Here is a 20,589-nt window from a genome sequence, read left to right on the forward strand (position 1 = left end):
ATGGCCACAGGACAGACCCTCACAGAAGGAGGAGGTGAGCCCTACGGTGGGCGCAGACAGCTGCAAACCAGAGGAAATAGAGATAAGTTATGAGAAACTTACATTTTCCCATCAGCCATGCAACGGAAGACACAAGAAAAATAAATCATCAATGGAAAGTAAAGTGGTTTTTTTTTTTTGTCCACTTGAGACACAGAGGATAAATTTAAACTCACTGTATATATATATATAAAAGGCTCAAGACACTGATAAGTCCCCCAACCATCATCAAAGCCAACATCCTGGGCAGGCTAGACCTTGGGGCAACACCTGCCCTCCATGCGCTGTGGCAGTCTCTGCACGCTCCTGAAGTTCCCACTGTGCGCACTGTAGGGGGCTGGAAGAATGTTGCTGGAGAGGACATATTCTGGAAGAGGGTTCTTTCCACCCCGAGGCCAGAAGACAGTCAGAGGTCCATGGGGACCCAGGTAGGGGCTCCTGCTGAGGCCCCAGTTGGCATGAGGTCACTGCAGGGGCTGAGCTCCCTTCCAACCAGGAAGAGCTCATCTGCCTCATCCCTGCCACTGCCTCTCTCCCCTCTCACCCCATCCAAACCTACTCTCAGGGCAGGATCCAACTGGGTACCCTGTGGCCTCCCTGGCTAACTGATTTATACTAAGGCATACGTCCTATACAGTGTGAGCTGTGATGGTGAGTTTAGAATTGACTTGCCATGACTGCAGCCTGTAGAGGGAGCCAGCACCTCCAGGAACCCCATCCTTGCCATCAGCAGAGGGTCTATGGCTCCTACCTCATCCAATGTCTCCCTGAGCACCATGTCTGCCTGACCAGGACCCACTGGTCCTCCCATGAGGATGTTGCCTAGGGTTCCAACCCAATAGGTCCAAATACACCTCACCAACCTCCCCTCCGGGTTGTCCCCCCATTCCCCACCTCAGGGTCACTACTCATATCTCATCCACCCACATGTCTCCTCAGTCTCAAGACCCTGCAATTTCCTCCACTTGGCTTCATCTCCACTTTTCTTACCAGCTCAAACCAAATCTTATCTCTGTGGACATCCCACTGGCCCTCATCAGGTCCCCCATGTCTGCTTGTTCCCGCAATCCATTCTCAAAACATAAAGCATAACATGTCACAGTTTCACGCTCTTCAGCACTTTCCTTTGCTCTAAGGAGAAGCCAGGCACCCACTCACCTGGCCCCACCCAGCACCCCCATTCCCACACACTCTTCCTTGCATCCTCCCTGCTACCTGATGAGGCCCCTGTGCCCCTCTTGTAAGCTGACACGCAGTGCACATTGGCAATGGCTTACTGAAGACGCCCGTTGTCTGTCCTGTTCTCTAAGACATCTGCAGGGGCAAGAACAGATCCTGTGCACATCAGATGCCCCCAGCTGTGCTTTCACACAATATGTGAACAAAGAAGCAAACCAAGCTCCTCCAGAGGCAGGAGACAAGGACCTCCGGCTTCTTGGTCCCCATGACGCAGGGTCTGGTTGAGGCCAAGCCGCCCTCCTCTTCCACCTCTTCTCTCCTTCCCTTCTCTCCCCAGGCAACATGCGAACCTCCAACTGGCCCAGAGAAGGAACTTGTAAAGCGCACCCTAACCAGGATAAGACAGTGGGGCATAAATGCGAGGAGAGGGGTTGGCTCTCGGTGCCACACTTCACGAACACTCACACATGCACACACTGATGCATGCACACGCTGACACATGCACGCAGGTGACATAAGTACACACACGCGCACACAGCGACATCCCAATACTTTCACAAACATACACAACACAAACAGCCCAAACCCTCACTCTAAAACCTAACCCCAGCCCCAAACTGCAACCCAGAACTCAAGTCCTAGCCTGAACCTTGACCCCAAACCCCACCTCAAGTCAGAAGGTAAACCACAGGCCGAATCCCGAACTGGAACTCAAACCCCAGCAGGAACCTGAACTCTTCCGTTGTCTTTCCTCACCTGGCGCCTGGGACTCAGCATCTGACGCTCTGCTGCGCGCCTCGTTCTTGTCCTCCCCACCAGCTGTGCTCCCTGTCCCCCCTCTCCCAAGGAGCCGCCCAGCCCATGTCCCCCACCCCGGTGGTCCCGATGAGATGCACCCAGGCTGACCCAGGGTGCAAGTCCCCACCCCAATCCCCAACCCAAACCCTAAACCAGAGGCCTTGTCTAAACTTTACTCCCAAACTCCCCCTCAAATTGGAATCCGAACCACAGGCGCAAGCCTTAACCAGAACTCAAAACCCAGCCGGAACCTGAACCCCGCCCCCGCCTGTGAGCGCCTGCGCGCGGGTCCCGCCCTGCCCACGAGCTTCACCTCTGACCCGGACCTCCCCCAAAACTGCGCTTTCGACCCCGCAGTCCCAGGGAACCGCAAGCCGCCCCCCACACCCCACCTCCAGCAGCACCCTCTCGCCCTGTCACCGCACCTTCACTGTGAGCCGCGGACCCCATTTCCCTGCCGTCCCCCTCCCCCTCCCGGGAGCTGTGACCACCGGACCCAACATTTGCGGCTTCGTCTTCGTGGCCCGGAAGCGGCCCCGCAGGCGGAGCATGACAAGTGGCCACGTGCTGCACAGCGGCTGGCTGAGGAAGTCACCCCCCGAGGAGAAGTTGAGGCTCTTTGTGAGTGCGGGCAGTGGGGGAGGGACCAGGAGCGCTGCGGAGGGTCTGGGGGCTCCGGGAGGGGTGTGGGGGAGGCGGCCTGGGTCCACGGGAGGAGCTGTGGGTGGAGGCGACTTCTCCACGTCTGCATGCGAAGGCCACTCCCCGCCAGCGAGAGACGGGGTCCGGGTTTGCGTGGGTTGCGTTCCGAGTCCCAGGGAGTTGATTCCGGGGCTGGGGACCCTTTTACCCTGAGCGCCGTGGGCCTGCAGGTCGGAGAGTGGGCGGAAAAGGAGACCAGGCTTTGCGGACTCACAGCAGGCTCCGCAGCCTCACAAAGGACAGGAACCTCGCACCCGCTCCCCTTCCCTCCCAGGCCCTGAGAATGGCGGGCACCTCGCACCCTTTCCTTTCCTCCCAGGCCCCAAGGAAGGCAGGCGCCTCAAACCTGCTCTCTTCCTTCCCGAGCCCCGAGAAGGCAGGCACCTCACACCCCCTCCTCTTCCCTCCCGGTCCCCAAGAAAACGCAGGCGCCTCACACCAGCTTCTCTTCCCTCCTCGCCCGCCATTCCCGGGGTCATTCGCGTCCTTCCACGCCTCCACGCCTGCTGAGGGACAGTGTGCACTGCAGTGTAGTTTTCTATATATTAATTCACGTGGTTAAACGATTTAGAAAAAGAGAAGATTGGCTGCCCTTCCTCCTAGTGGCTAATTTGAAGAGTGTCGTTCTAAATTTCAACAATTTTTTTTTTTTTTTTTTTTTTTTTTTTTTTTTTGAGACGGAGTCTCACTCTGTAGCCCAGGCTGGAGTGCAGTGGCCAGATCTCAGCTCACTGCAAGCTCCGCCTCCCGGGTTCACGCCATTCTCCGGCCTCAGCCTCCCAAGTAGCTGGGACTACAGGCGCCTGCCACCTCGCCCGGCTAGTTTTTTGTATTTCTTAGTAGAGACGGGGTTTCACCGTGTTAGCCAGGATGGTCTCGATTTCCTGACCTCGTGATCCGCCCGTCTCGGCCTCCCAAAGTGCTGGGATTACAGGCTTGAGCCACCGCGCCTGGCCAATTTCAACAGTTTTATTGAGGAAACAGTAACTGTTGGAAGTCAGTATGATTATGCCAAGGTACATAAAAGAGGCTTTTCTCGCTTATTCCTTAGCCCCAGGTCCAGCCCTTCAAGAATCTATCCAGAATAAGCTGATCCTATAGTCATCTTCCCTCTCCTCTGCTTCCCTGGGCTATAACCAATTCTGCGTTCTTGTCTTTCTCCATTTGTTTTTTCAAGTTTTTATTATACTTTAAGTTCTGGGATACTATCATGTGCAGAACGTGGAGATTTGTTAAATACATATACACGTGTCATGGTGGTTTGCTGCACCCATCAACCCGTCATCTACATTAGGTATTTCTCCTAATGCTTTCCCTTCCCCTACCCCCCAACCCCAATAGGCCACGTTGTGTCATGTTCCCCTCTCTGTGCCCATATGTTCTCATTGTTCAAATCCCACTTATGAGTGAGAACATGCGGTATTTGGTTTTCTGTTCCAGTGTAAGTTTGCTGCGAATGATGGTTTCCAGCTTCATCCATGTCCCTGCCAGGGACATGAACTCATACTTTTTTATGGCTGCGTAGTATTCCATAGTGTATATGTGCCACATTTTCTTTATCCAGTCTGTTATTGATGGGCATTTGGGTTGGTTCCAAGTCTTTGCTGTTGTGAATAGTGCTGCAATAAACATACGGGTGCATTTGTCTTTATAGTAGAATGATTTATAATCCTTTGGGTATATACCCAGTAATGGGATTGCTGGGTCAAATGGTATTTCTAGTTCGAGATCCTGAAGGACAGTGTGCACTGCAGTGTAGTTTTCTGCAGTGTAGTTTTCTGAAGGGGTGTTGAAGGCAATTCCGTGAGGAATTGCCACACTGTCTTTCACAGTGCTTGAACTAATTTACACTCCAACCAACAGTGTAAAAGCATTCCTATTTCTCCACATCCTCTCCAGCATCTGTCGTTTCCTGACTTTTTAATGATCGCCATTCTAACTGGCGTGAGATGGTATCTTGTTGTGGTTTTGATTTGCATTTCTTTAATGACCAGTGATAGTGAGCTTTTTTTCATGTTTGTTGGCCACATAAATATCTTTTTCTGATAAGTGCCTGTTCATATCCTTTGCCCACTTTTTGACAGTGTTGTTGTTTTTTTCTTGTAAATTTGTTTAAATTCCTTATAGATTCTGGATATTAGCCCTTTGTCAGATAGATGGATTGGAAAAAAATTCTCCCATTTGGTAGGTTGCCTGTTCACTCTGATGATAGTTTATTTTGCTCTGCAGAAGCTCTTTAGTTTAATTAGATCCCATTTGTCAATTTTGGCTTTTGTTGCCATTGCTTTTGGTGTTTTAGTTATGAAGTCTTTGCCCATGCCTTTGTCCTGAATGGTATTGCCTAGGTTTTCTCCTAGGGTTTATATGGTTTTAGGTCTTACGTTTAAGTCTTTAATCCATCTTGACCCTGACCTCTTTCAGAACTGAGTTAATTTTTGTGTAAGGTGTAAGGAAGGGGTCTACTTTCAGTTTTCTGCATATGGCTAGCCAGTTTTCCCAATACCATTTATTAAATAGGGAACCCATTCCCCATTGCTAGTTTTTGTCAGGTTTCTCAAAGATGAGATGGTTGTAGATGTGTGGTGTTGTTTCTGAGGCCTCTGTTCTGTTTCATTGGTCTATATGTCTGTCTTGGTACCAGTACCACGCTGTTTCGGTTACTGTAACCTTGTAGTACAGTTTGAAGTTGGGTAGCGTGATGCCTCCAGCTTTGTTATTTTTGCTTAAGATTTTCTTGGCTATATGGGCTCTTTTTTGGTTCCGTATGAAATTTAAAGTGGATTTTTCTAATTCTGTGAAGAAAATCAATGGTAGCTTGATTGGAATAGCATTGAATCTGTAAATTCTTTGGGCAGTATGGCCGTTTTCACGATATTGATTCTTCCTATCCATGAGCATGGAATGTTCTTCCATTTGTTTGTGTCCTCTCTTACTTCCTTGAGTAGTGGTTTGTAGTTCTTATTTCCTTGAGCAGTGGTTTGTAGTTCTCCTTGAAGAGGTCCTTCACATCTCTTGTAAATTGTATTCCTAGGTATTTTATTCTCTTGGTAGCAATTGTGAATGGGAGTTCACTCATGATTTGGTACTCTATTTGTCTATTATTGGTGTATAGGAATCCTTGTGATTTTTGCACATGGATTTTGTATCCTGAGACTTCACTGAAGTTTAAGGAGTTTTTGGGCTGAGACGATGGGGTTTTCTAAATGTGGAATCATGTCATCTGCAAACAGAGACAATTTAACTTCCTCTCTTCCTATTTGAATACCCTTTATTTCTTTGTCCTGCCTGATTGTGCTGGCCAGAACTTCCAATACTATGTTGAATAGGAGTGGTGAGAGAGGGCATCCTTGTCTTGTGCCAGTTTTAAAAGGGAATCCTTCTAGCTTTTGCCCATTCAGTAGGATATTAGCTGTGGGTTTGTCATAAATAACTCTTATTATTTTGAGATACATTCCATTAATACTTAGTTTATTGAGAGGTTTTAGCCCGAAGGGGTGTTGAATTTTATCGAAGGCCTTTTCTGCATCTATTGAGATAATTATGTGGTTTTTGTCATTGGTTCTTTTTATGTGATGGATTATGTTTATTGATTGTCATAAATAACTCTTATTATTTTGAGATATGTTCCATCAATACTTAGTTTATTGAGAGTTTTTAGCACGAAGGGGTGTTGAATTTTATTGAAGGCCTTTTCTGCATCGCTTGAGATAATCATGTGGTTTTTGTCATTGGTTCTTTTTATGTGACAGATTACATTTATTGATTTGTGTATATTGAACCAGCCTTGCATCCTTGGAATGAAGTTGACTTGATCGTGGTCAATAAGCTTTTTGATGTGCTGCTGGGTTTGGTTTGCCAGTATTTTATTGAGGATTTTTGCATTGATGTTCATTAGGAATATTGGCCTGAAATTTTCTTTTTTTGTTGTGTCTCTGCTAGGGTTTTGCATCAGGATGATACTGGCCTCATAAAATGAATTAGGGAGGAGTCCTTCTTTTTCATTGTTTGGAATAGTTTCAGAAGGAATGGTACCAGCTCTTCTTTGTACCTCTGGTAGAATTCGTCTGTGAATCAGTCTGGTGCTGGACTTTTTTTGTTGTTGTTGATAGGCTATTAATTACTGCCTCAATTTCAGAACTTATTATTGGTCTATTCAGAGATTTGACTTCTTCCTGGTTTAGTCTTGGGAGGGTGTATGTGTCCAGGAATTTATTCATTTCATATGGATTTCCTAGTTTACTTGCATAGAGGTGTTTATGGTATTCTCTGATGATTTCTGTGGGATCAGTGGTGATACTCCTCTATCATTTTTTGTTGTGTCTATTTGATTCTTCTTTGTTGTGTCTATTTGATTCTTGTTAGTCTGGCTAGTGGTCTAATTTGTTAATCTTTAAAAAAACAACTGCTAAATTTATTGATTTTTTGAAGTTTTTTTTTTGTCTGTATCTCCTTCAGCTCTGTTCTGATCTTAGTTATTTCTTGCCTTCTGCTAGCTTTTGAATGTGTTTGCTCTTGCTTCTCTAGTTCTTTTAATTTTGATGTTAGAGTGTCGATTTTAGATCTTTCTCGCTTTCTCTTGTGGGCATTTAGTGCTATACATTTCCCTCTAAACACTGGTTTAGCCGTGTCCCAGAGATTATGGTACATTGTGTCTTTGTTTCCATTGGTTTCAGAAAAGAAGATCTTTATTTCTGCCTTAATTTTGTTATTTACCCAGTAATCGTTCAGAAGCAGGTTTTTCAGTTTCCATGTAGTTGTGCATTTTTGAGTGAGTTTCTTAATCCTGGGTTCTAATTTGGTTGCATTGTGGTCTAAGAGACTGTTTGCTATGATTTCCATTCATTTGCATTTGCGGAGGAGTGTTTTACTTCCAATTATGTAGTCAGTTTTAGAATAAGTGAGTGCTATGTGGTGCTCAGAAAAATGTATATTCTGTTGATTTCAGGTGGGGAGCTCTGTAGATGTCTATTAAGTCCACTTGGTCCAGGGCTGAGTTCAAGTTCTGAATATCCTTGTTTCGTTTCTGTCTTGATGATCTGCCTAATATTGACAATGGGGTGTTAAAGTCTCCCACTATTACTGTGTGGGAGTCTAAGTCTCTTTGTAGGTCTCTGAGAACTTGCTTTATGAATCTGGGTGCCCATGTCTTGGATGCATATATGTATTTAGGGTAGTTAGCTCTTCTTGTTGAATTGATCCCTTTACCATTATGTAATTGCCTTCTTTGTCTCTTTTGATGTTTGTTGGTTTAAAGTGTGTTTTATCAGAGACTAGGATTGCAACCCCTGCTTTTTTTTGCTCTCCATTTGCTTGGTAAATATTCCTCCACTCCTTTATTTTGAGCCTATGTGTGCCTTTGCACATGAGATGGGTCTCCTGAATACAGCACACTGATGGGTCTTGACTCTATCCAATTTGCTAATCTTTGTCTTTTAATTGGGGCATTTAGCCCATTTACATTTAAGGTTAATATTGCTATGTGAGAATTTGATCCTGTCATTATGCTAGCTGGTTATTTTGCCTGTTAGTTGGTGCAGTATCTTCATCATGTCGATGGTCTTTACATTTTGGTATGTTTTTGCAATAGCTGGTACTGGTTTTTCCTTTCCATATTTAGTGGTTCCTTAGGAACTCTTGTAAGGCAGGCCTGGTGGTGACAGAATCTCTTAGCATTTTCTGGTCTGTAAAGGATCTTATTTCTCCTTTGCTTATGAACCTTCATTTAACTGGATATGAAATTCTGGGTTGAAAATTATTTTCTTTAAGAATGTTGAAAATGGAGGTTCCAAGATGGCCGAATAGGAACAGCTCCAGTCTGCAGCTCCCAGCGTGAGTGATGCAGAAGGTGGGTGATTTCTGCATTTCCAACTGAGGTACCACGTTAATCTCACAGGGGCTTGTCAGACAGTGGGGGCAGCCCATGGAGCGGGGCAGTGTATCGCGTCACCCAGGAAGTGCAAGGGGTTGGGGAATTCCCTTTCCTAGCAAAGGGAAGCCATGACAGATGGTACCTAGAAAATCAGGACACTCCAACCCTAATACTGCGCTTTTCCAAAGGCCTTAGCAAATGGCACACCAGGAGATTATATCCTGCGCCTGGCTCGGAGGGTCCCACGCCCACAGAGCCGTGCACACTGCTAGCACAGCAGTCTGAGATCAAACTGTGAGGCGGCAGGGAGGCTGGTGGAGGGGCGTCCACCATTGCTGAGGCTTGAGTAGGTAAACAAAGCGGCCTGGAAGCTCAAACACGTAATAACATTAACCTTAAATGTAAATGGGCTAAATGCTCCAATTAAAAGACACAGACTGGCAAATTGGATAAAGAGTCAAGACCCACCAGTGTGCTATATTTAGGAGACCCATCTCACATGCAGAGACACACATAGGGTCAAAATAAAGGGATGGAGGAAGATCTACTAAGCAAATGGAAAACAAAACAAAACAAAAAAAGCAGGGGTTGCAATCCTAGTCTCTGATAAAACAGACTTTAAACCAACAAGGATCAGAAGAGACAAAGAAGGCCATTACATAATGGTAAAGGGATCAATTCAACAAGAAGAGCTACCTATCCTAAATATATATGCACCCAATACAGGAGCACCCAGATTCATAAAGCAAGTCCTTAGAGACCTACAAAGAGACTTAGACTCCTACACAATAATAATGGGAGACTTTAACACCCCACTGTCAACATTAGACAGATCAATGAGACAGAAAGTAAACAAGGATATGCAGGAATTGAACTCAGCTCTGCACCAAGTGGACGTAATAGACATCTACAGAACTCTCCACCCCAAAGCAACAGAATATACATTCTTCTCAGCAATACATCACACTTATTCCAAAATTGACGACATAGTTGGAAGTAAAGCACTCCTCAGCAAATGTAAAAGAACAGAAATGATAACCAACTATCTCTCAGACCACAGTACAATCAAACTAGAACTCAGGATTAAGAAACTCACTAAAAACCGCTCAACTACATGGAAACTGAACAACATAACGAAAAGAAGACAGAAATAAAGATGTTCTTTGAAACCAATGAGAACAAAGACACAACATACCAGAATCTCTGGGACACATTTAAAGCAGTATGTAGGGGGAAATTTATAGCACTAAATGCCCACAAGAGAAAGAAGGAAAGATTTAAATTGACACCCTAACATCACAATTAAAAGAACTAGAGAAGCAAGAGCAAACACATTCAAAAGCTAGCAGAAGGGAAGAAATAGATCAGAGCAGAACTGAAGGAGATAGAGACACAAAAAACCCTTAAAAAAATCAGTGAATCAATGTTTGATTCAATGTTTGAAAAGATCAATAAAATTGATAGACCACTAGCAAGACTAATAAAGAAGGAAAGAAGAATCAAATAGATGCAATAAAAAATGTTAAAGGGGATATCACTACTGATCCCACAGAAATACAAACTACCATCAGAGAATAGTATAAACACCTCTATGCAAATAAAATAGAAAATCTAGAAGAGATGGATACATTCCTGGACACCCTCCCAAGACTAAACCAGGAAGAAGTTGAATCCCTGAATAGACCAATAACAGGTTCTGAAATTGAGGCAGTGATTAATAGCCTACCAACCTAAAAAAAGTCCAGGTCCGGACAGATTCATAGCCGAATTCTACCAGAGGTGCAAAGAGGAGCTGGTACCATTCCTCCTGAAACTATTCCAGTCAATAGAAAAAGAGGGAATCCTCCCTAACTCATTTTATGAGGCCAACATCATCGTGATACCAAAGCCTGTCAGAGACACAACAACAACAAAAAAGAGAATTTTAGAACAATATCCCTGATGAACATCGATGCAAAAATCCTCAATAAAATACTGGCAATCCGAATCCAGCAGCACATCAAAAAGCTTATCCACCAAGATCAAGTTGGCTTCATCCCTGGGATGCAAGGCTGGTTCAACATAGACAAATCACTAAATGTAATCTAGCATATAAACAGAACCAAAGACAAAAACCACATGATTATCTCAATAGATACAGAAAAGGCCTTCGATAAAATTCAACAGCCCTTCATGCTAAAAACTCTCGATAAATTAGGTATTGATGAGATGTATCTCAAAATAATAAGAGCTATTTATGACAGACCCATAGCCAATATCATACTGAATGGGCAAAAACTGGAAGCATTCCCTTTGAAAACTGGCACAGGACAGGGATGTCCTCTCTCACCACTCCTATTCAACATAGTGTTGGAAGTTCTGGCAAGGGCAATCAGGCAGGAGAAAGAAATAAAGGGTATTCAGTTAGGAAAAGAGGAAGTCAAATTGTCCCTGTTTGCAGATGACATGATTGTATATTTAGAAAACCCCATCATCTCAGCCTAAAAAGCTGATAAGCAACTTCAGCAAATTCTCAGGATACAAAATCAGTGTGCAAAAATCACAAGCATTCCTCTACACCAATAACAGACAAACAGCCAAATCCTGAGTGAACTCCCATTCACAATGGCTTCAAAGAGAATAAAATACCTAGGAATGCAACTTACAAGGGATGTGAAAGACCTCTTCCAGGAGAACTAGAAACCACTGCTGAACGAAATAAAAGAGGACACAAACAAATGGAAGAACATTCCTTGCTCATGGATAGCAAGAATCAATATCGTGAAAATGGCCATACTGCCCAAGGTAATTTATAGATTCAGTGCCATCCCCATCAAGCTACCAATGACTTTCTTCACAGAATTGGAAAAAACTACTTTAAAGTTCATATGGAACCAAAAAAGAGCCCGCATTGCCAAGACAATCCTAAGCCAAAAGCACAAAGCTGGAGGCATCATGCTACCTGACTTCAAACTATACTACAAGGCTACAGTAATCAAAACAGCATGGTACCGGTACCAAAACAGGGATATGGACCAATGGAACAGAACAGAGCCTTCAGAAATAATACCACACATCTACAACCATCTGATATTTGACAAACCTGACAAAAACAAGAAATGGGGAAAAGATTCCCTATTTAATAAATGGTGCTGGGAAAACTGGCTAGCCACATGTAGAAAGATGAAACTGGATCCCTTCTTTACACCTTATAGAAAAATTAATTCAAGATGGATTAAAGACTTAAATGTTAGGCCTAAAACCGTAAAAACCCTAGAAAAAAATCTAGGCAATACCATTCAGGATGTAGGCATGGGCAAGGGTAAGGACTTCATGACTAAAACACCAAAAGAAATGGCAACAAAAGCCAAAATTAAAAATGGGATCTAATTAAGCTAAAGAGCTTCTGCACAGCGAAAGAAACTAGCATCAGAGTGAACAGGCAACCCACAGAATGGGAGAAAATTTTTACAGTCTACCCATCTGACAAAGGGCTAATGTCCAGGATCTACAAAGAATTTAAACAAATTTACAAAAAAAATCAACCCCATCAAAAAGTGGGCAAAGGATATGAGCAGACGCTTCTCAAAAGAAGACATTTGTGCAGCCAACAGACACATGAAAAAATGTTCAGCATCACTGGCCATTAGAGAAATGCGAATCAAAACCACAATGAGATACCATCTCACACCAGTTAGAATGGTGATCATTAAAAAGTCAGGAAACAACAGGTGCTGGAGAGGATGTGGAGAAATAGGAATGCTTTTACAATGTTGGTGGGACTGTAAACTAATTCAACCATTGTGGCAGATGGTGTGACGATTCCTCAAGGATCTAGAACTAGAAATACCATTTGACCCAGCCATCCCATTACTGGGCATATACCCAAAGGATTATAAATCATGCTGCTATAAAGACACATGCACACGTATGTTTATTGCGGCACTATTCACAATAGCAAAAACTTGGAACCAACCCAAATGTCCGTCAATGATAGACTGGATTAAGAAAATGTGGTGCATATACACCATGGAATACTATATAGCCATAAAAAAGGATGAGTTCATGTCCTTTGTAGGGACATGGATGAAGGTGGAATCCATCATTCTCAGCAAACTATTGCAAGGACGGAAAACCAGACACCACATGTTCTCACTCATAGGTGGAAATTGAACAATGAGAACACTTGGACACAGGGTGGGGAACATCACACACTGTGGCCTGTTGTAGGGTAGGGGGAGAGGGGAGGGATAACATTAGGAGATATACCTAATGTGAATGACGAGTTAACGGGTGCAGCATACCAACATGGCACATGTGTACATATGTAACCTGCATGTTGTGCACATGTACCATAGAACTTAAAGTATAATTTAAAAAAAAAAAGACTCTTGAATATTGACCCTCACTCTCTTCTGGCTTGTAGGGTTTCTGCAGAGAGATGTGCTTTTAGTCTGATGGCTTCTCTTTGTGGGTAACCTGACCTTTCTTTCTGGCTGCCCTTACCATTTTTTTCCTTCATTTCAAACTTGGTGAATCTGACAATTATGTGTCTTGAGGGGTTTGGAAAGTTCTCCTGGATAATAAATATCTTTAAGAGTGTTTTCCAATTTGGTTCCATTCTCCCCGTCATTTTCACGTATACCTCAAATGTAGATTTGACCTTTTCACATAGTCCCATATTTCTTTGAGGCTTTGTCTATTCCTTTAAATTTTTTCCTCTAATCTTGTCTTCACACTTTATTTCATTAAGTTAATCTTTAATCTCTGATATCCTTTCTTCTGCTTGATCAATTTGGCTATTGACACTTGTTTATTTTTCACGAAGTTCTCATGCTGTCGCTTCCAGTTTGATCAAGTCATGTATGTTCTTCTCTAAGCTGGTTATCATAGTTAGCAGTTCCTGTAACCATTTATCAAGGTTCTTCGTTTCCTTGCATTGGTTAGAATGTACTCCTTTAGCTCGGAGGAGTTTGTTTTTACCCCCTTTCTGAAGCCTACTTCTGTCAGTTCGTCAAACTCATTCTCCATCCAATTTTGTTCCCTTGCTGGCAAGGAGTTGTGATCTTTTGGAGGAGAAGACGCATTTTGGATTTTGGAATTTTCAGCCTTTTTGCCCTGGTGTTTCCTCATCTTTGTGGATTTGTCTATTTTTGGTCTTTGATGTTGGTGATATTTGGATGGAGTTTTTGTGTGGGTGTCCTTTTTGTTGATGTTGGTGCTATTGCTTTCTGTTTGTTAGTTTTCCTTCTGATAGTCAGGCTTCTCTTCTGCAGGTCTGCTGGAGTTTGCTGGAAGTCCACTCCAGACGCTGTTTGCCTGGGTATCACCAGTGGAGGCTGCAGAACAGCAAAAATTGCTGCCTGCTCTTTCCTCTGGAAGCTTTGTCCCGGAGGGGCACCTGCCAGATGCCAGCTGGAGCTCTCCTGTATGAGTTGTCTGTCAACCCCTGCTGGGAGATATCTCCCAGTCAGGAGGGACAGGGGTCAGGGACCCACTTGAGGAGGCAGTCTGTCCCTTAGCAGAGCTTGGGCGCTGTGCCGGGAGATACACTGTGCTCTTCAAAGCCACAGGCCGAACGTTTAAGTCTGCTGAAGCTGCGCCCACAGCTGCCCCTTCCTCCAGGTGCTCTGTCCCAGGGAGATGGGAGTTTTATCTATAAGCCCCTGACTGGGGGGATGCTGCCTTTCAGAGATGCCCTGCCCAGAGAGGCAGAATCTAGAGAAGCAGTCTGGCTACAGCCGCTTTGCTGTGCTGTGGTGGGTTCTGCACCATGTTTAAACTTCCCAGTGGCCTCTTTCTCCGTTTTACCTACCGCTGGTCATTGTCCCTTTTTATGAGGATCCTTAGCCATTAGACTGCATTCTGCTGGCCTGAGGTAGAGACAAATGCCGCAGATCAATACAGGTTACCAGGGCTCAACTGAGGCCCTGAAAGGAGGCAACTCCAGCAGCAGTAAATATTAAATATTGACATAAATCTGAAATACAGATGCAGTTTTAGAACCAAGAGGTAGACAAAGGAAAAAATTAACAAGAAACTCTGGCTTTCTGGGACAAAGCCAAATTCAGAATAAAGGTAATCCTGATCTGAAGTTCCATAGCACAAAGCATTTCCCTCACAGTCACCTTATTCAGAAGTCTCTTAGAAGTCTATGTGCATCTTCTGTTCATAGCCAGGTGCTTCTCTAGGGAGGTGGAGATGATTCTTGGACAAATGATTGTATTTAGCTTGACCTGATGTCTTGTGTGGTTGTGGCCTGAATTTTGCAGGTGGTCCCACGTAGTTTGAATCGTGGCTCTACCTAATAGCTTTGCATTATAGGCAAATCTACTTAGTGAATGAAGCTTCACTTTCTACAAAATGTGGTGTGCAAATAATTTATATCACAGGTGACTGTTGTATTAAGAAATTGTATCATGTAAGGTTGATACAAGGCATGGAGCTCAGTCCCTGAGGTAGAGTTAGCCATGAAATAAACTGCTTAGTGTGGCATGTGCTACCTTCCAAATTTCCCGTGCCACATTCTCCCATTTCTCACTGTCATTTAGCCACAGTGGCCCCTTTCTCGCTTTGGAAGGAGCCAAGTTCTTCCTCACTTAGGGCCTTTGCACTTGCAGTTCCCTCTTCCTGGGATGCAGCAGCTTCCTCCACCACTTTCACATGCCTGGCTCCTTCTCATTCTTCTAGTTCAGCGGGTATTTTCAAGCAGTGTTGTAAGGTGATTGAGAGCATGTGCTCTGGTTTCAAATTTTGGCTCTACCACTTACTGGCTCTGTGACCCTTGGGCAAGTTACTTCTCTGCATCCCAATTCTTAAACTGTTCATTGCAGTAGTAATATCTATTTGACTAGGTTGTGAGGATAAATAAATTCGTATATATGTGTACATACACGCACATATTTAGCATTTGGAATGGTGCTCAGTGTGTAGTAAGGCTCTGTAGAAGTGATTGCTGTTATAAAATGTCACTACCTCGAAGAGACCTTCCTTGCCCAGGTCATCTAGCAGTCTCCCCCAGGCTGCTGTGATTATTGTCATATTTGGATATGTAATTACTGACATACTTGGGTTTATTTCTATTGTCTGTCTTCATGCTATTTATCCTGCTTGAAAAAAATGAATTGAAAAATGAATAGCCACTTTGTGAGATGGTATCATGAAATTGAACATATGTTTAACTGAAGTTCCAGAAAGGGGTTGAGGGAGAGGAGAGAAAAAATATTTGAAGAAAATTTAGCTGAAGTTTTGCCAAATTTGATCATAAACAGTAGTCCACAGCTCCTAGAAGTTCAGCTGATTCCAAGCAGGATAAACACAAAGGAGAATGTACATAAGCTCATCATGATCAAATCGCTGAAGACAAAGGTAAGGAAAATGAGGCAGGAGAATCGCTTGAGCCCGGGAGGTGGAGGTTGCAGTGAGCCAAGATTGCACCACTGCACTACAGCCTGGGCAACCGAGCAAGACTCTGTCTCAAAACAAAAAACAAACAAAAAAGTAGCCAGAGGGGTAACCCACACTGTACCAGATTGACAGTCAACTTTTATCAGAAACAGTGGAGGCCAGAAGACAGTGCACTGACGTGTCAACAGCCCTGGAGGAAGAAAACCATCATCTGAGATTCTACACCCAGTGCAATTTTCTTTTTAAGTGAAGATACTATAAAAACATTGTCACATTTTTAAAAAAGCTAAGAAGGGTGTTATCAGAAAGCATGCAATATAAGAAATGCTAAAAGAAATATTTCAGGCTCCTGGAAACCATGACCTGTGGCTTTTATCCTATATGTAGTCTGCCTAACAGAATCTGATCACTGTAGGCACACATTTGTTTTTCTTTAAGTGTTCATTGAATATTTGCTAGCTGTGAGGCACAGTACCAAGGCTTTTAGCTGAGTCACTTCATATCCTTAGAACAGCCTGATAGCATAGGCACAGTGTTGTCCTCATTTCTCAGGTGAGGAAATGAAGACATGGAGAACACAGGCCATGACACAGTCTGTGGTGCCATCATCCTAGATTCTCCAGTGGAAAATTCTGCTTTAAAATATGAAGGCAAAACCAACACACTGTCAGAGCATCAGATAGAAAACAACAACAACAAACTAAGACCGTATGTTACCAGACAACCCACAATATGAGAAATGCTAAAAGAAATACTTCAGCAGTGTGCTTCTGGGGAGTATAATGATATTGATACACAACATGGATGCAGAAGGATTTCCAGTAAATTACAGGCACTGGAAGAAAGTATTGGGAGGATGAAGACTGGAGCTGAGCAATCCACAGCTTTCAAGGATCTGCTTACAGATTTGGGAAACTGTATTCCATTATCCACCCAACTATCTTTGCAGAGCTATCGTCATCACTGTTCCCTCTCCCCTAGCCTCAGCCCAAATTCTACACGTAAAGCAATATTGGTGAGAGAACAAGCAGAGCCCATGAAACCAGGCTGCTGGGCTTGAAGTCTTGCTCTGCCACTTTATGACCAAGGCGTTTATAGAATGAATGCAAAGTTGGCTTAACATTTAAAAACAGGCCAGTGCAGTTCATCACAGTAAGAGAATAAAGAAGAAAAATCACCTGATCATCTGAATAGACGCAAAAAAGTATTTGACCAAATTTCAACAAACCATAGAAAATTAGTTGTATCTATGAAGAACCTATAGCTAACGTCATTCTTAATCATAAAATACTGAATGTTTTGCCCTAAGATCATGAACAAAGCAAGGATGTCTGTGCATATGACTTTTATGCAGTGTTGTACCAAAGGGTCTAGTCAGTGTAACAAGCATTAAAAAGAAATGAAAGTCATAGAGATTGTAAAAGATGAAGTAAAATTGTCTTTATTCTCAAAAGGCATGATTGGATATACAGGAACTTCTAAAAAATCTACTTCAAAAAACCTTCCCAGAACTAGGTGAATATAGCAAGACCACAGAATTTAAGGTGAACATATAAGCTTAATATATGGAAATACAGCTGCATAATTTACACAAAATTGAAATAATGCGGTAGCATAAAAACCCTCACAATATATGAGAGTAAACGCCAGCTAGAGTAGTAACAGTACACTTGCTATGCTCATAATATACATGCACCTGCACCACGCACACACAGAATCGTGAAGGCAGCAGCCTGGGCAAGACTTCAGGTGACTGTAAATAAGTGGCACTTATTTTTATGTTCCTCAACTCTATCCTGTCTGACTGTGCCTCAATCTTCAATCTTTTTCAATCCAAGGTTTATTGGGCTGGGAGATTAAGTGAGGCCCAGGAGTTGATATAGCAGCAATGAAGTCTTTGGGACCTTCCCTGAGTCATTTTAGTGGTACAGAAAGGGAACAGCCTGATTAGAGTGATTTCACAAAACAGGAGAAGAGGAAATGAAGATTAGCAGTGAGGAAACTCTTCAGAGTTTTAAGGTAAAGAGGGTAGAAAAACTGGGCCATAGTTGGAAGAGAATGTGGGCTAAAGCCAAACTTTTAATTTTTTTCTAAGATGGGAGAAGTTTGTGTCTTGATGGGAATGATCCTAGTAGAGGTGGAGAACTGTTGGGGTGATGTCCATTTGTGAGCGAGAGGGTGTTCACAAATGCAAGAAGGTTGGCCTTAGTATGGATGAAGACTCTGTGCTCCCTAGTGACAAGGTCCAGGGCTATAGGCACAGGCAGGCTGGTGGGTGTGGAGGCGGATTCCCTTTGCATTGCTTATATTTTCTCATGGAATAAGAAACAAAGAAATAGGGGTGTTGGAGGTTTAAAGGGAGAGAAGTTGAGAGGTTGTTGCAAAACAGCAGGAGAAAGCCATGAACTAGGTAAATATGGTAGGACGTTGGGCCACATGAGGGCCCCTTGAAGTTAAAGTGAGACCAGGCAGCATGGTTATGTAATTCTCTCCAGCTGTTCACAGCTGAATGGGAACAGGTGGAGTAGGCAAAGCATTAGGCTTAGCCAGGGGCTGTGGTTTTGCCAGATAAATAAGAGGAATGGAGACAGAAGCAAGGGTGTGATTATATTAGAGCCATGGAAAGGAAGTTTGATAAGGGGGAGAATAACAGGGATAAAAGGTGAGTGGGAAAAGGTGGTAGGAGTCTTAGAGTGTAGGTCTTCTGGGTTCTAAAGAGTTGTGATAATAACCCGATGCTTGGTGTCTGTAGTCCTTCAGGGTTGTATACCAAGTGGTTTGGGTTTATTTGCATAATAAAACTATGAGGTACTCAGGGTGGTGGTGGTGGTGGTGATTCCAGTAGCTGAGACAAGCTCCAAAGAGGTAAATGGCTTACTGGAAAGTCACACCTGGAGCCAGTGGAGAAGCATAGACTCATCCACAGTTCTCTACCATGGGTAGTCTTTTATCCCTGTATGTGGTGTCTGCTCATGGATCACTCAGTCTTGTTGAAGAGATGGAAGAAGAGAGCCTGAGAGAAAATGTAATCATGCATTCAATTCTACGGGGTGGAGTAGTGTAAGGAGTTTATCTGATCACTAATACATACTGAGCACTTAACATGTACAAGACACTAGTATAAGTACTAGGGATGCAGCAGTGAACAAGATGGAAAAAAAGCCTCTCAGTGCTTTGGGAGGCAGGAGCAGGAGGATCACATGAGGCCAGGAGTTCAGGATGAGCGTAGGCAACATAGCGAGACCCCATCTCTGCAGAAAAATATATTAAAGAATTAGCTAGGTATGGTGGCGTGTGCTCTAGTCCCAGCTACTTAGGAGGCTGAAGTGGGAGGATTACCTAAGCTCGGGAATTAGAGGGTGCGGTGAGCTGTGACTGTGCCACCACTGCACTCCAGCCTGAGTGACAGAGTAAGACTGTGTCCCTTAAAAAAGAAGCATCCTGAAGTCCTGTGCTTGGGAGAAGTTTTAGAAGGGTTTTTCTGTGACTCTTCTAAAGCATCATGATGTGGTAAAAAGCACATTTTACTAAAAGTTGGGAAACATGTTTTTCTGCTACTTGTTTACTGCTAATACTTCTGCTTCTGACACTGTTGCTTCAACTCACCATGCTTAGTGGAGGTCCCCATCTATAAACTAAGATGTTGTGGCTTTGAGAGTTCTGCTCTGTCTAAAAGTGCTATGCACTGAGGTCAGTGTTCTAGCCTAATGACATTGTTGCTATAAAGTGTTCTCACCCAACCTCCTGCTCTAAAGTGTGGAAATGCACGTTATTTTGTAGTGATGAGACTCTGTTGACATAGTGAGATGCTGCGGTAAAATGCATTCAAAGTCACTCTCCACCTTTGAAACTCTGGGGAAATCCGAAAGGGAGACATAGGCTGAGTGCAGGTCCAAGTCCCGTCCTCAACTTAGTGATGTCTTAGATCTGTTAAAAGCTTGGTAATAACAAATGAATGTTTCCCCTCTTCTTATTCCTTCCTGGTGGGATTTAGGCCTGGAGGAAACGCTGGTTTATCCTGCGGAGGGGCCAGACTAGCAGTGACCCAGATGTTCTGGAATACTACAAGAATGATGGCTCCAAGAATCCCCTGCGCACCATCAACCTGAACCTCTGTGAGCAGCTGGATGTTGGTGTGACTCTGAACTTCAACAAGAAGGAGATTCAGAAGGGCTATATGTTTGACATCAAGACCAGTGAGCGTACCTTTTACCTGGTGGCTGAGACCAGGGAGGACATGAACGAGTGGGTCCAGAGCATCTGTCAGATCTGCGGCTTCAGGCAGGTTGAGGAAAGCACAGGTATGGGAGCACACACAGCCCTGTCTCAGGAGGGGCTAGATGAGGCCCTCTGATCTCCAGCAAGGAGGGCAGCTCTAGCTGCCAACACTGCCAAGAAGTGTTGGGCTCGTGATGAAGCTAAAGGCGTTTTGGGTGTTTCTTCTGATACCTCGATATCAGTACCATCCTTAGTCCTCCACCTCTCCCCCTTCCCTGAGCTCTCAGCACCTTTGCCCTGTCGCCTCTCAGCACCTTTGCCCTGTCGCCTCTCAGCCACCCCTAGGGAAGACCTCTCCTTCGCCCTCTACTGGTCCATCTCTGGCTGTTCTGGCCCAC

At 43.9% G+C, this 20,589-nt stretch overlaps 1 protein-coding gene across 1 annotated transcript in view; it reads left to right on the top strand.

Moving 5' to 3' along the window:
• Window positions 1-20,589, top strand: part of GAB4 (GRB2 associated binding protein family member 4) — a 56,864-nt gene continuing 36,275 nt past the window's right edge. The window contains 5 exon segments of the mRNA XM_074003171.1: window positions 1-34; window positions 1,556-1,648; window positions 2,454-2,564; window positions 2,567-2,637; window positions 19,968-20,274. Of these exon segments, the coding sequence (XP_073859272.1) occupies window positions 1-34; window positions 1,556-1,648; window positions 2,454-2,564; window positions 2,567-2,637; window positions 19,968-20,274 (616 nt within the window).

This window comes from Macaca fascicularis, chromosome 10, assembly GCF_037993035.2.
Source record: "Macaca fascicularis isolate 582-1 chromosome 10, T2T-MFA8v1.1".
NCBI classification, from domain to species: Eukaryota; Metazoa; Chordata; class Mammalia; order Primates; family Cercopithecidae; genus Macaca; species Macaca fascicularis.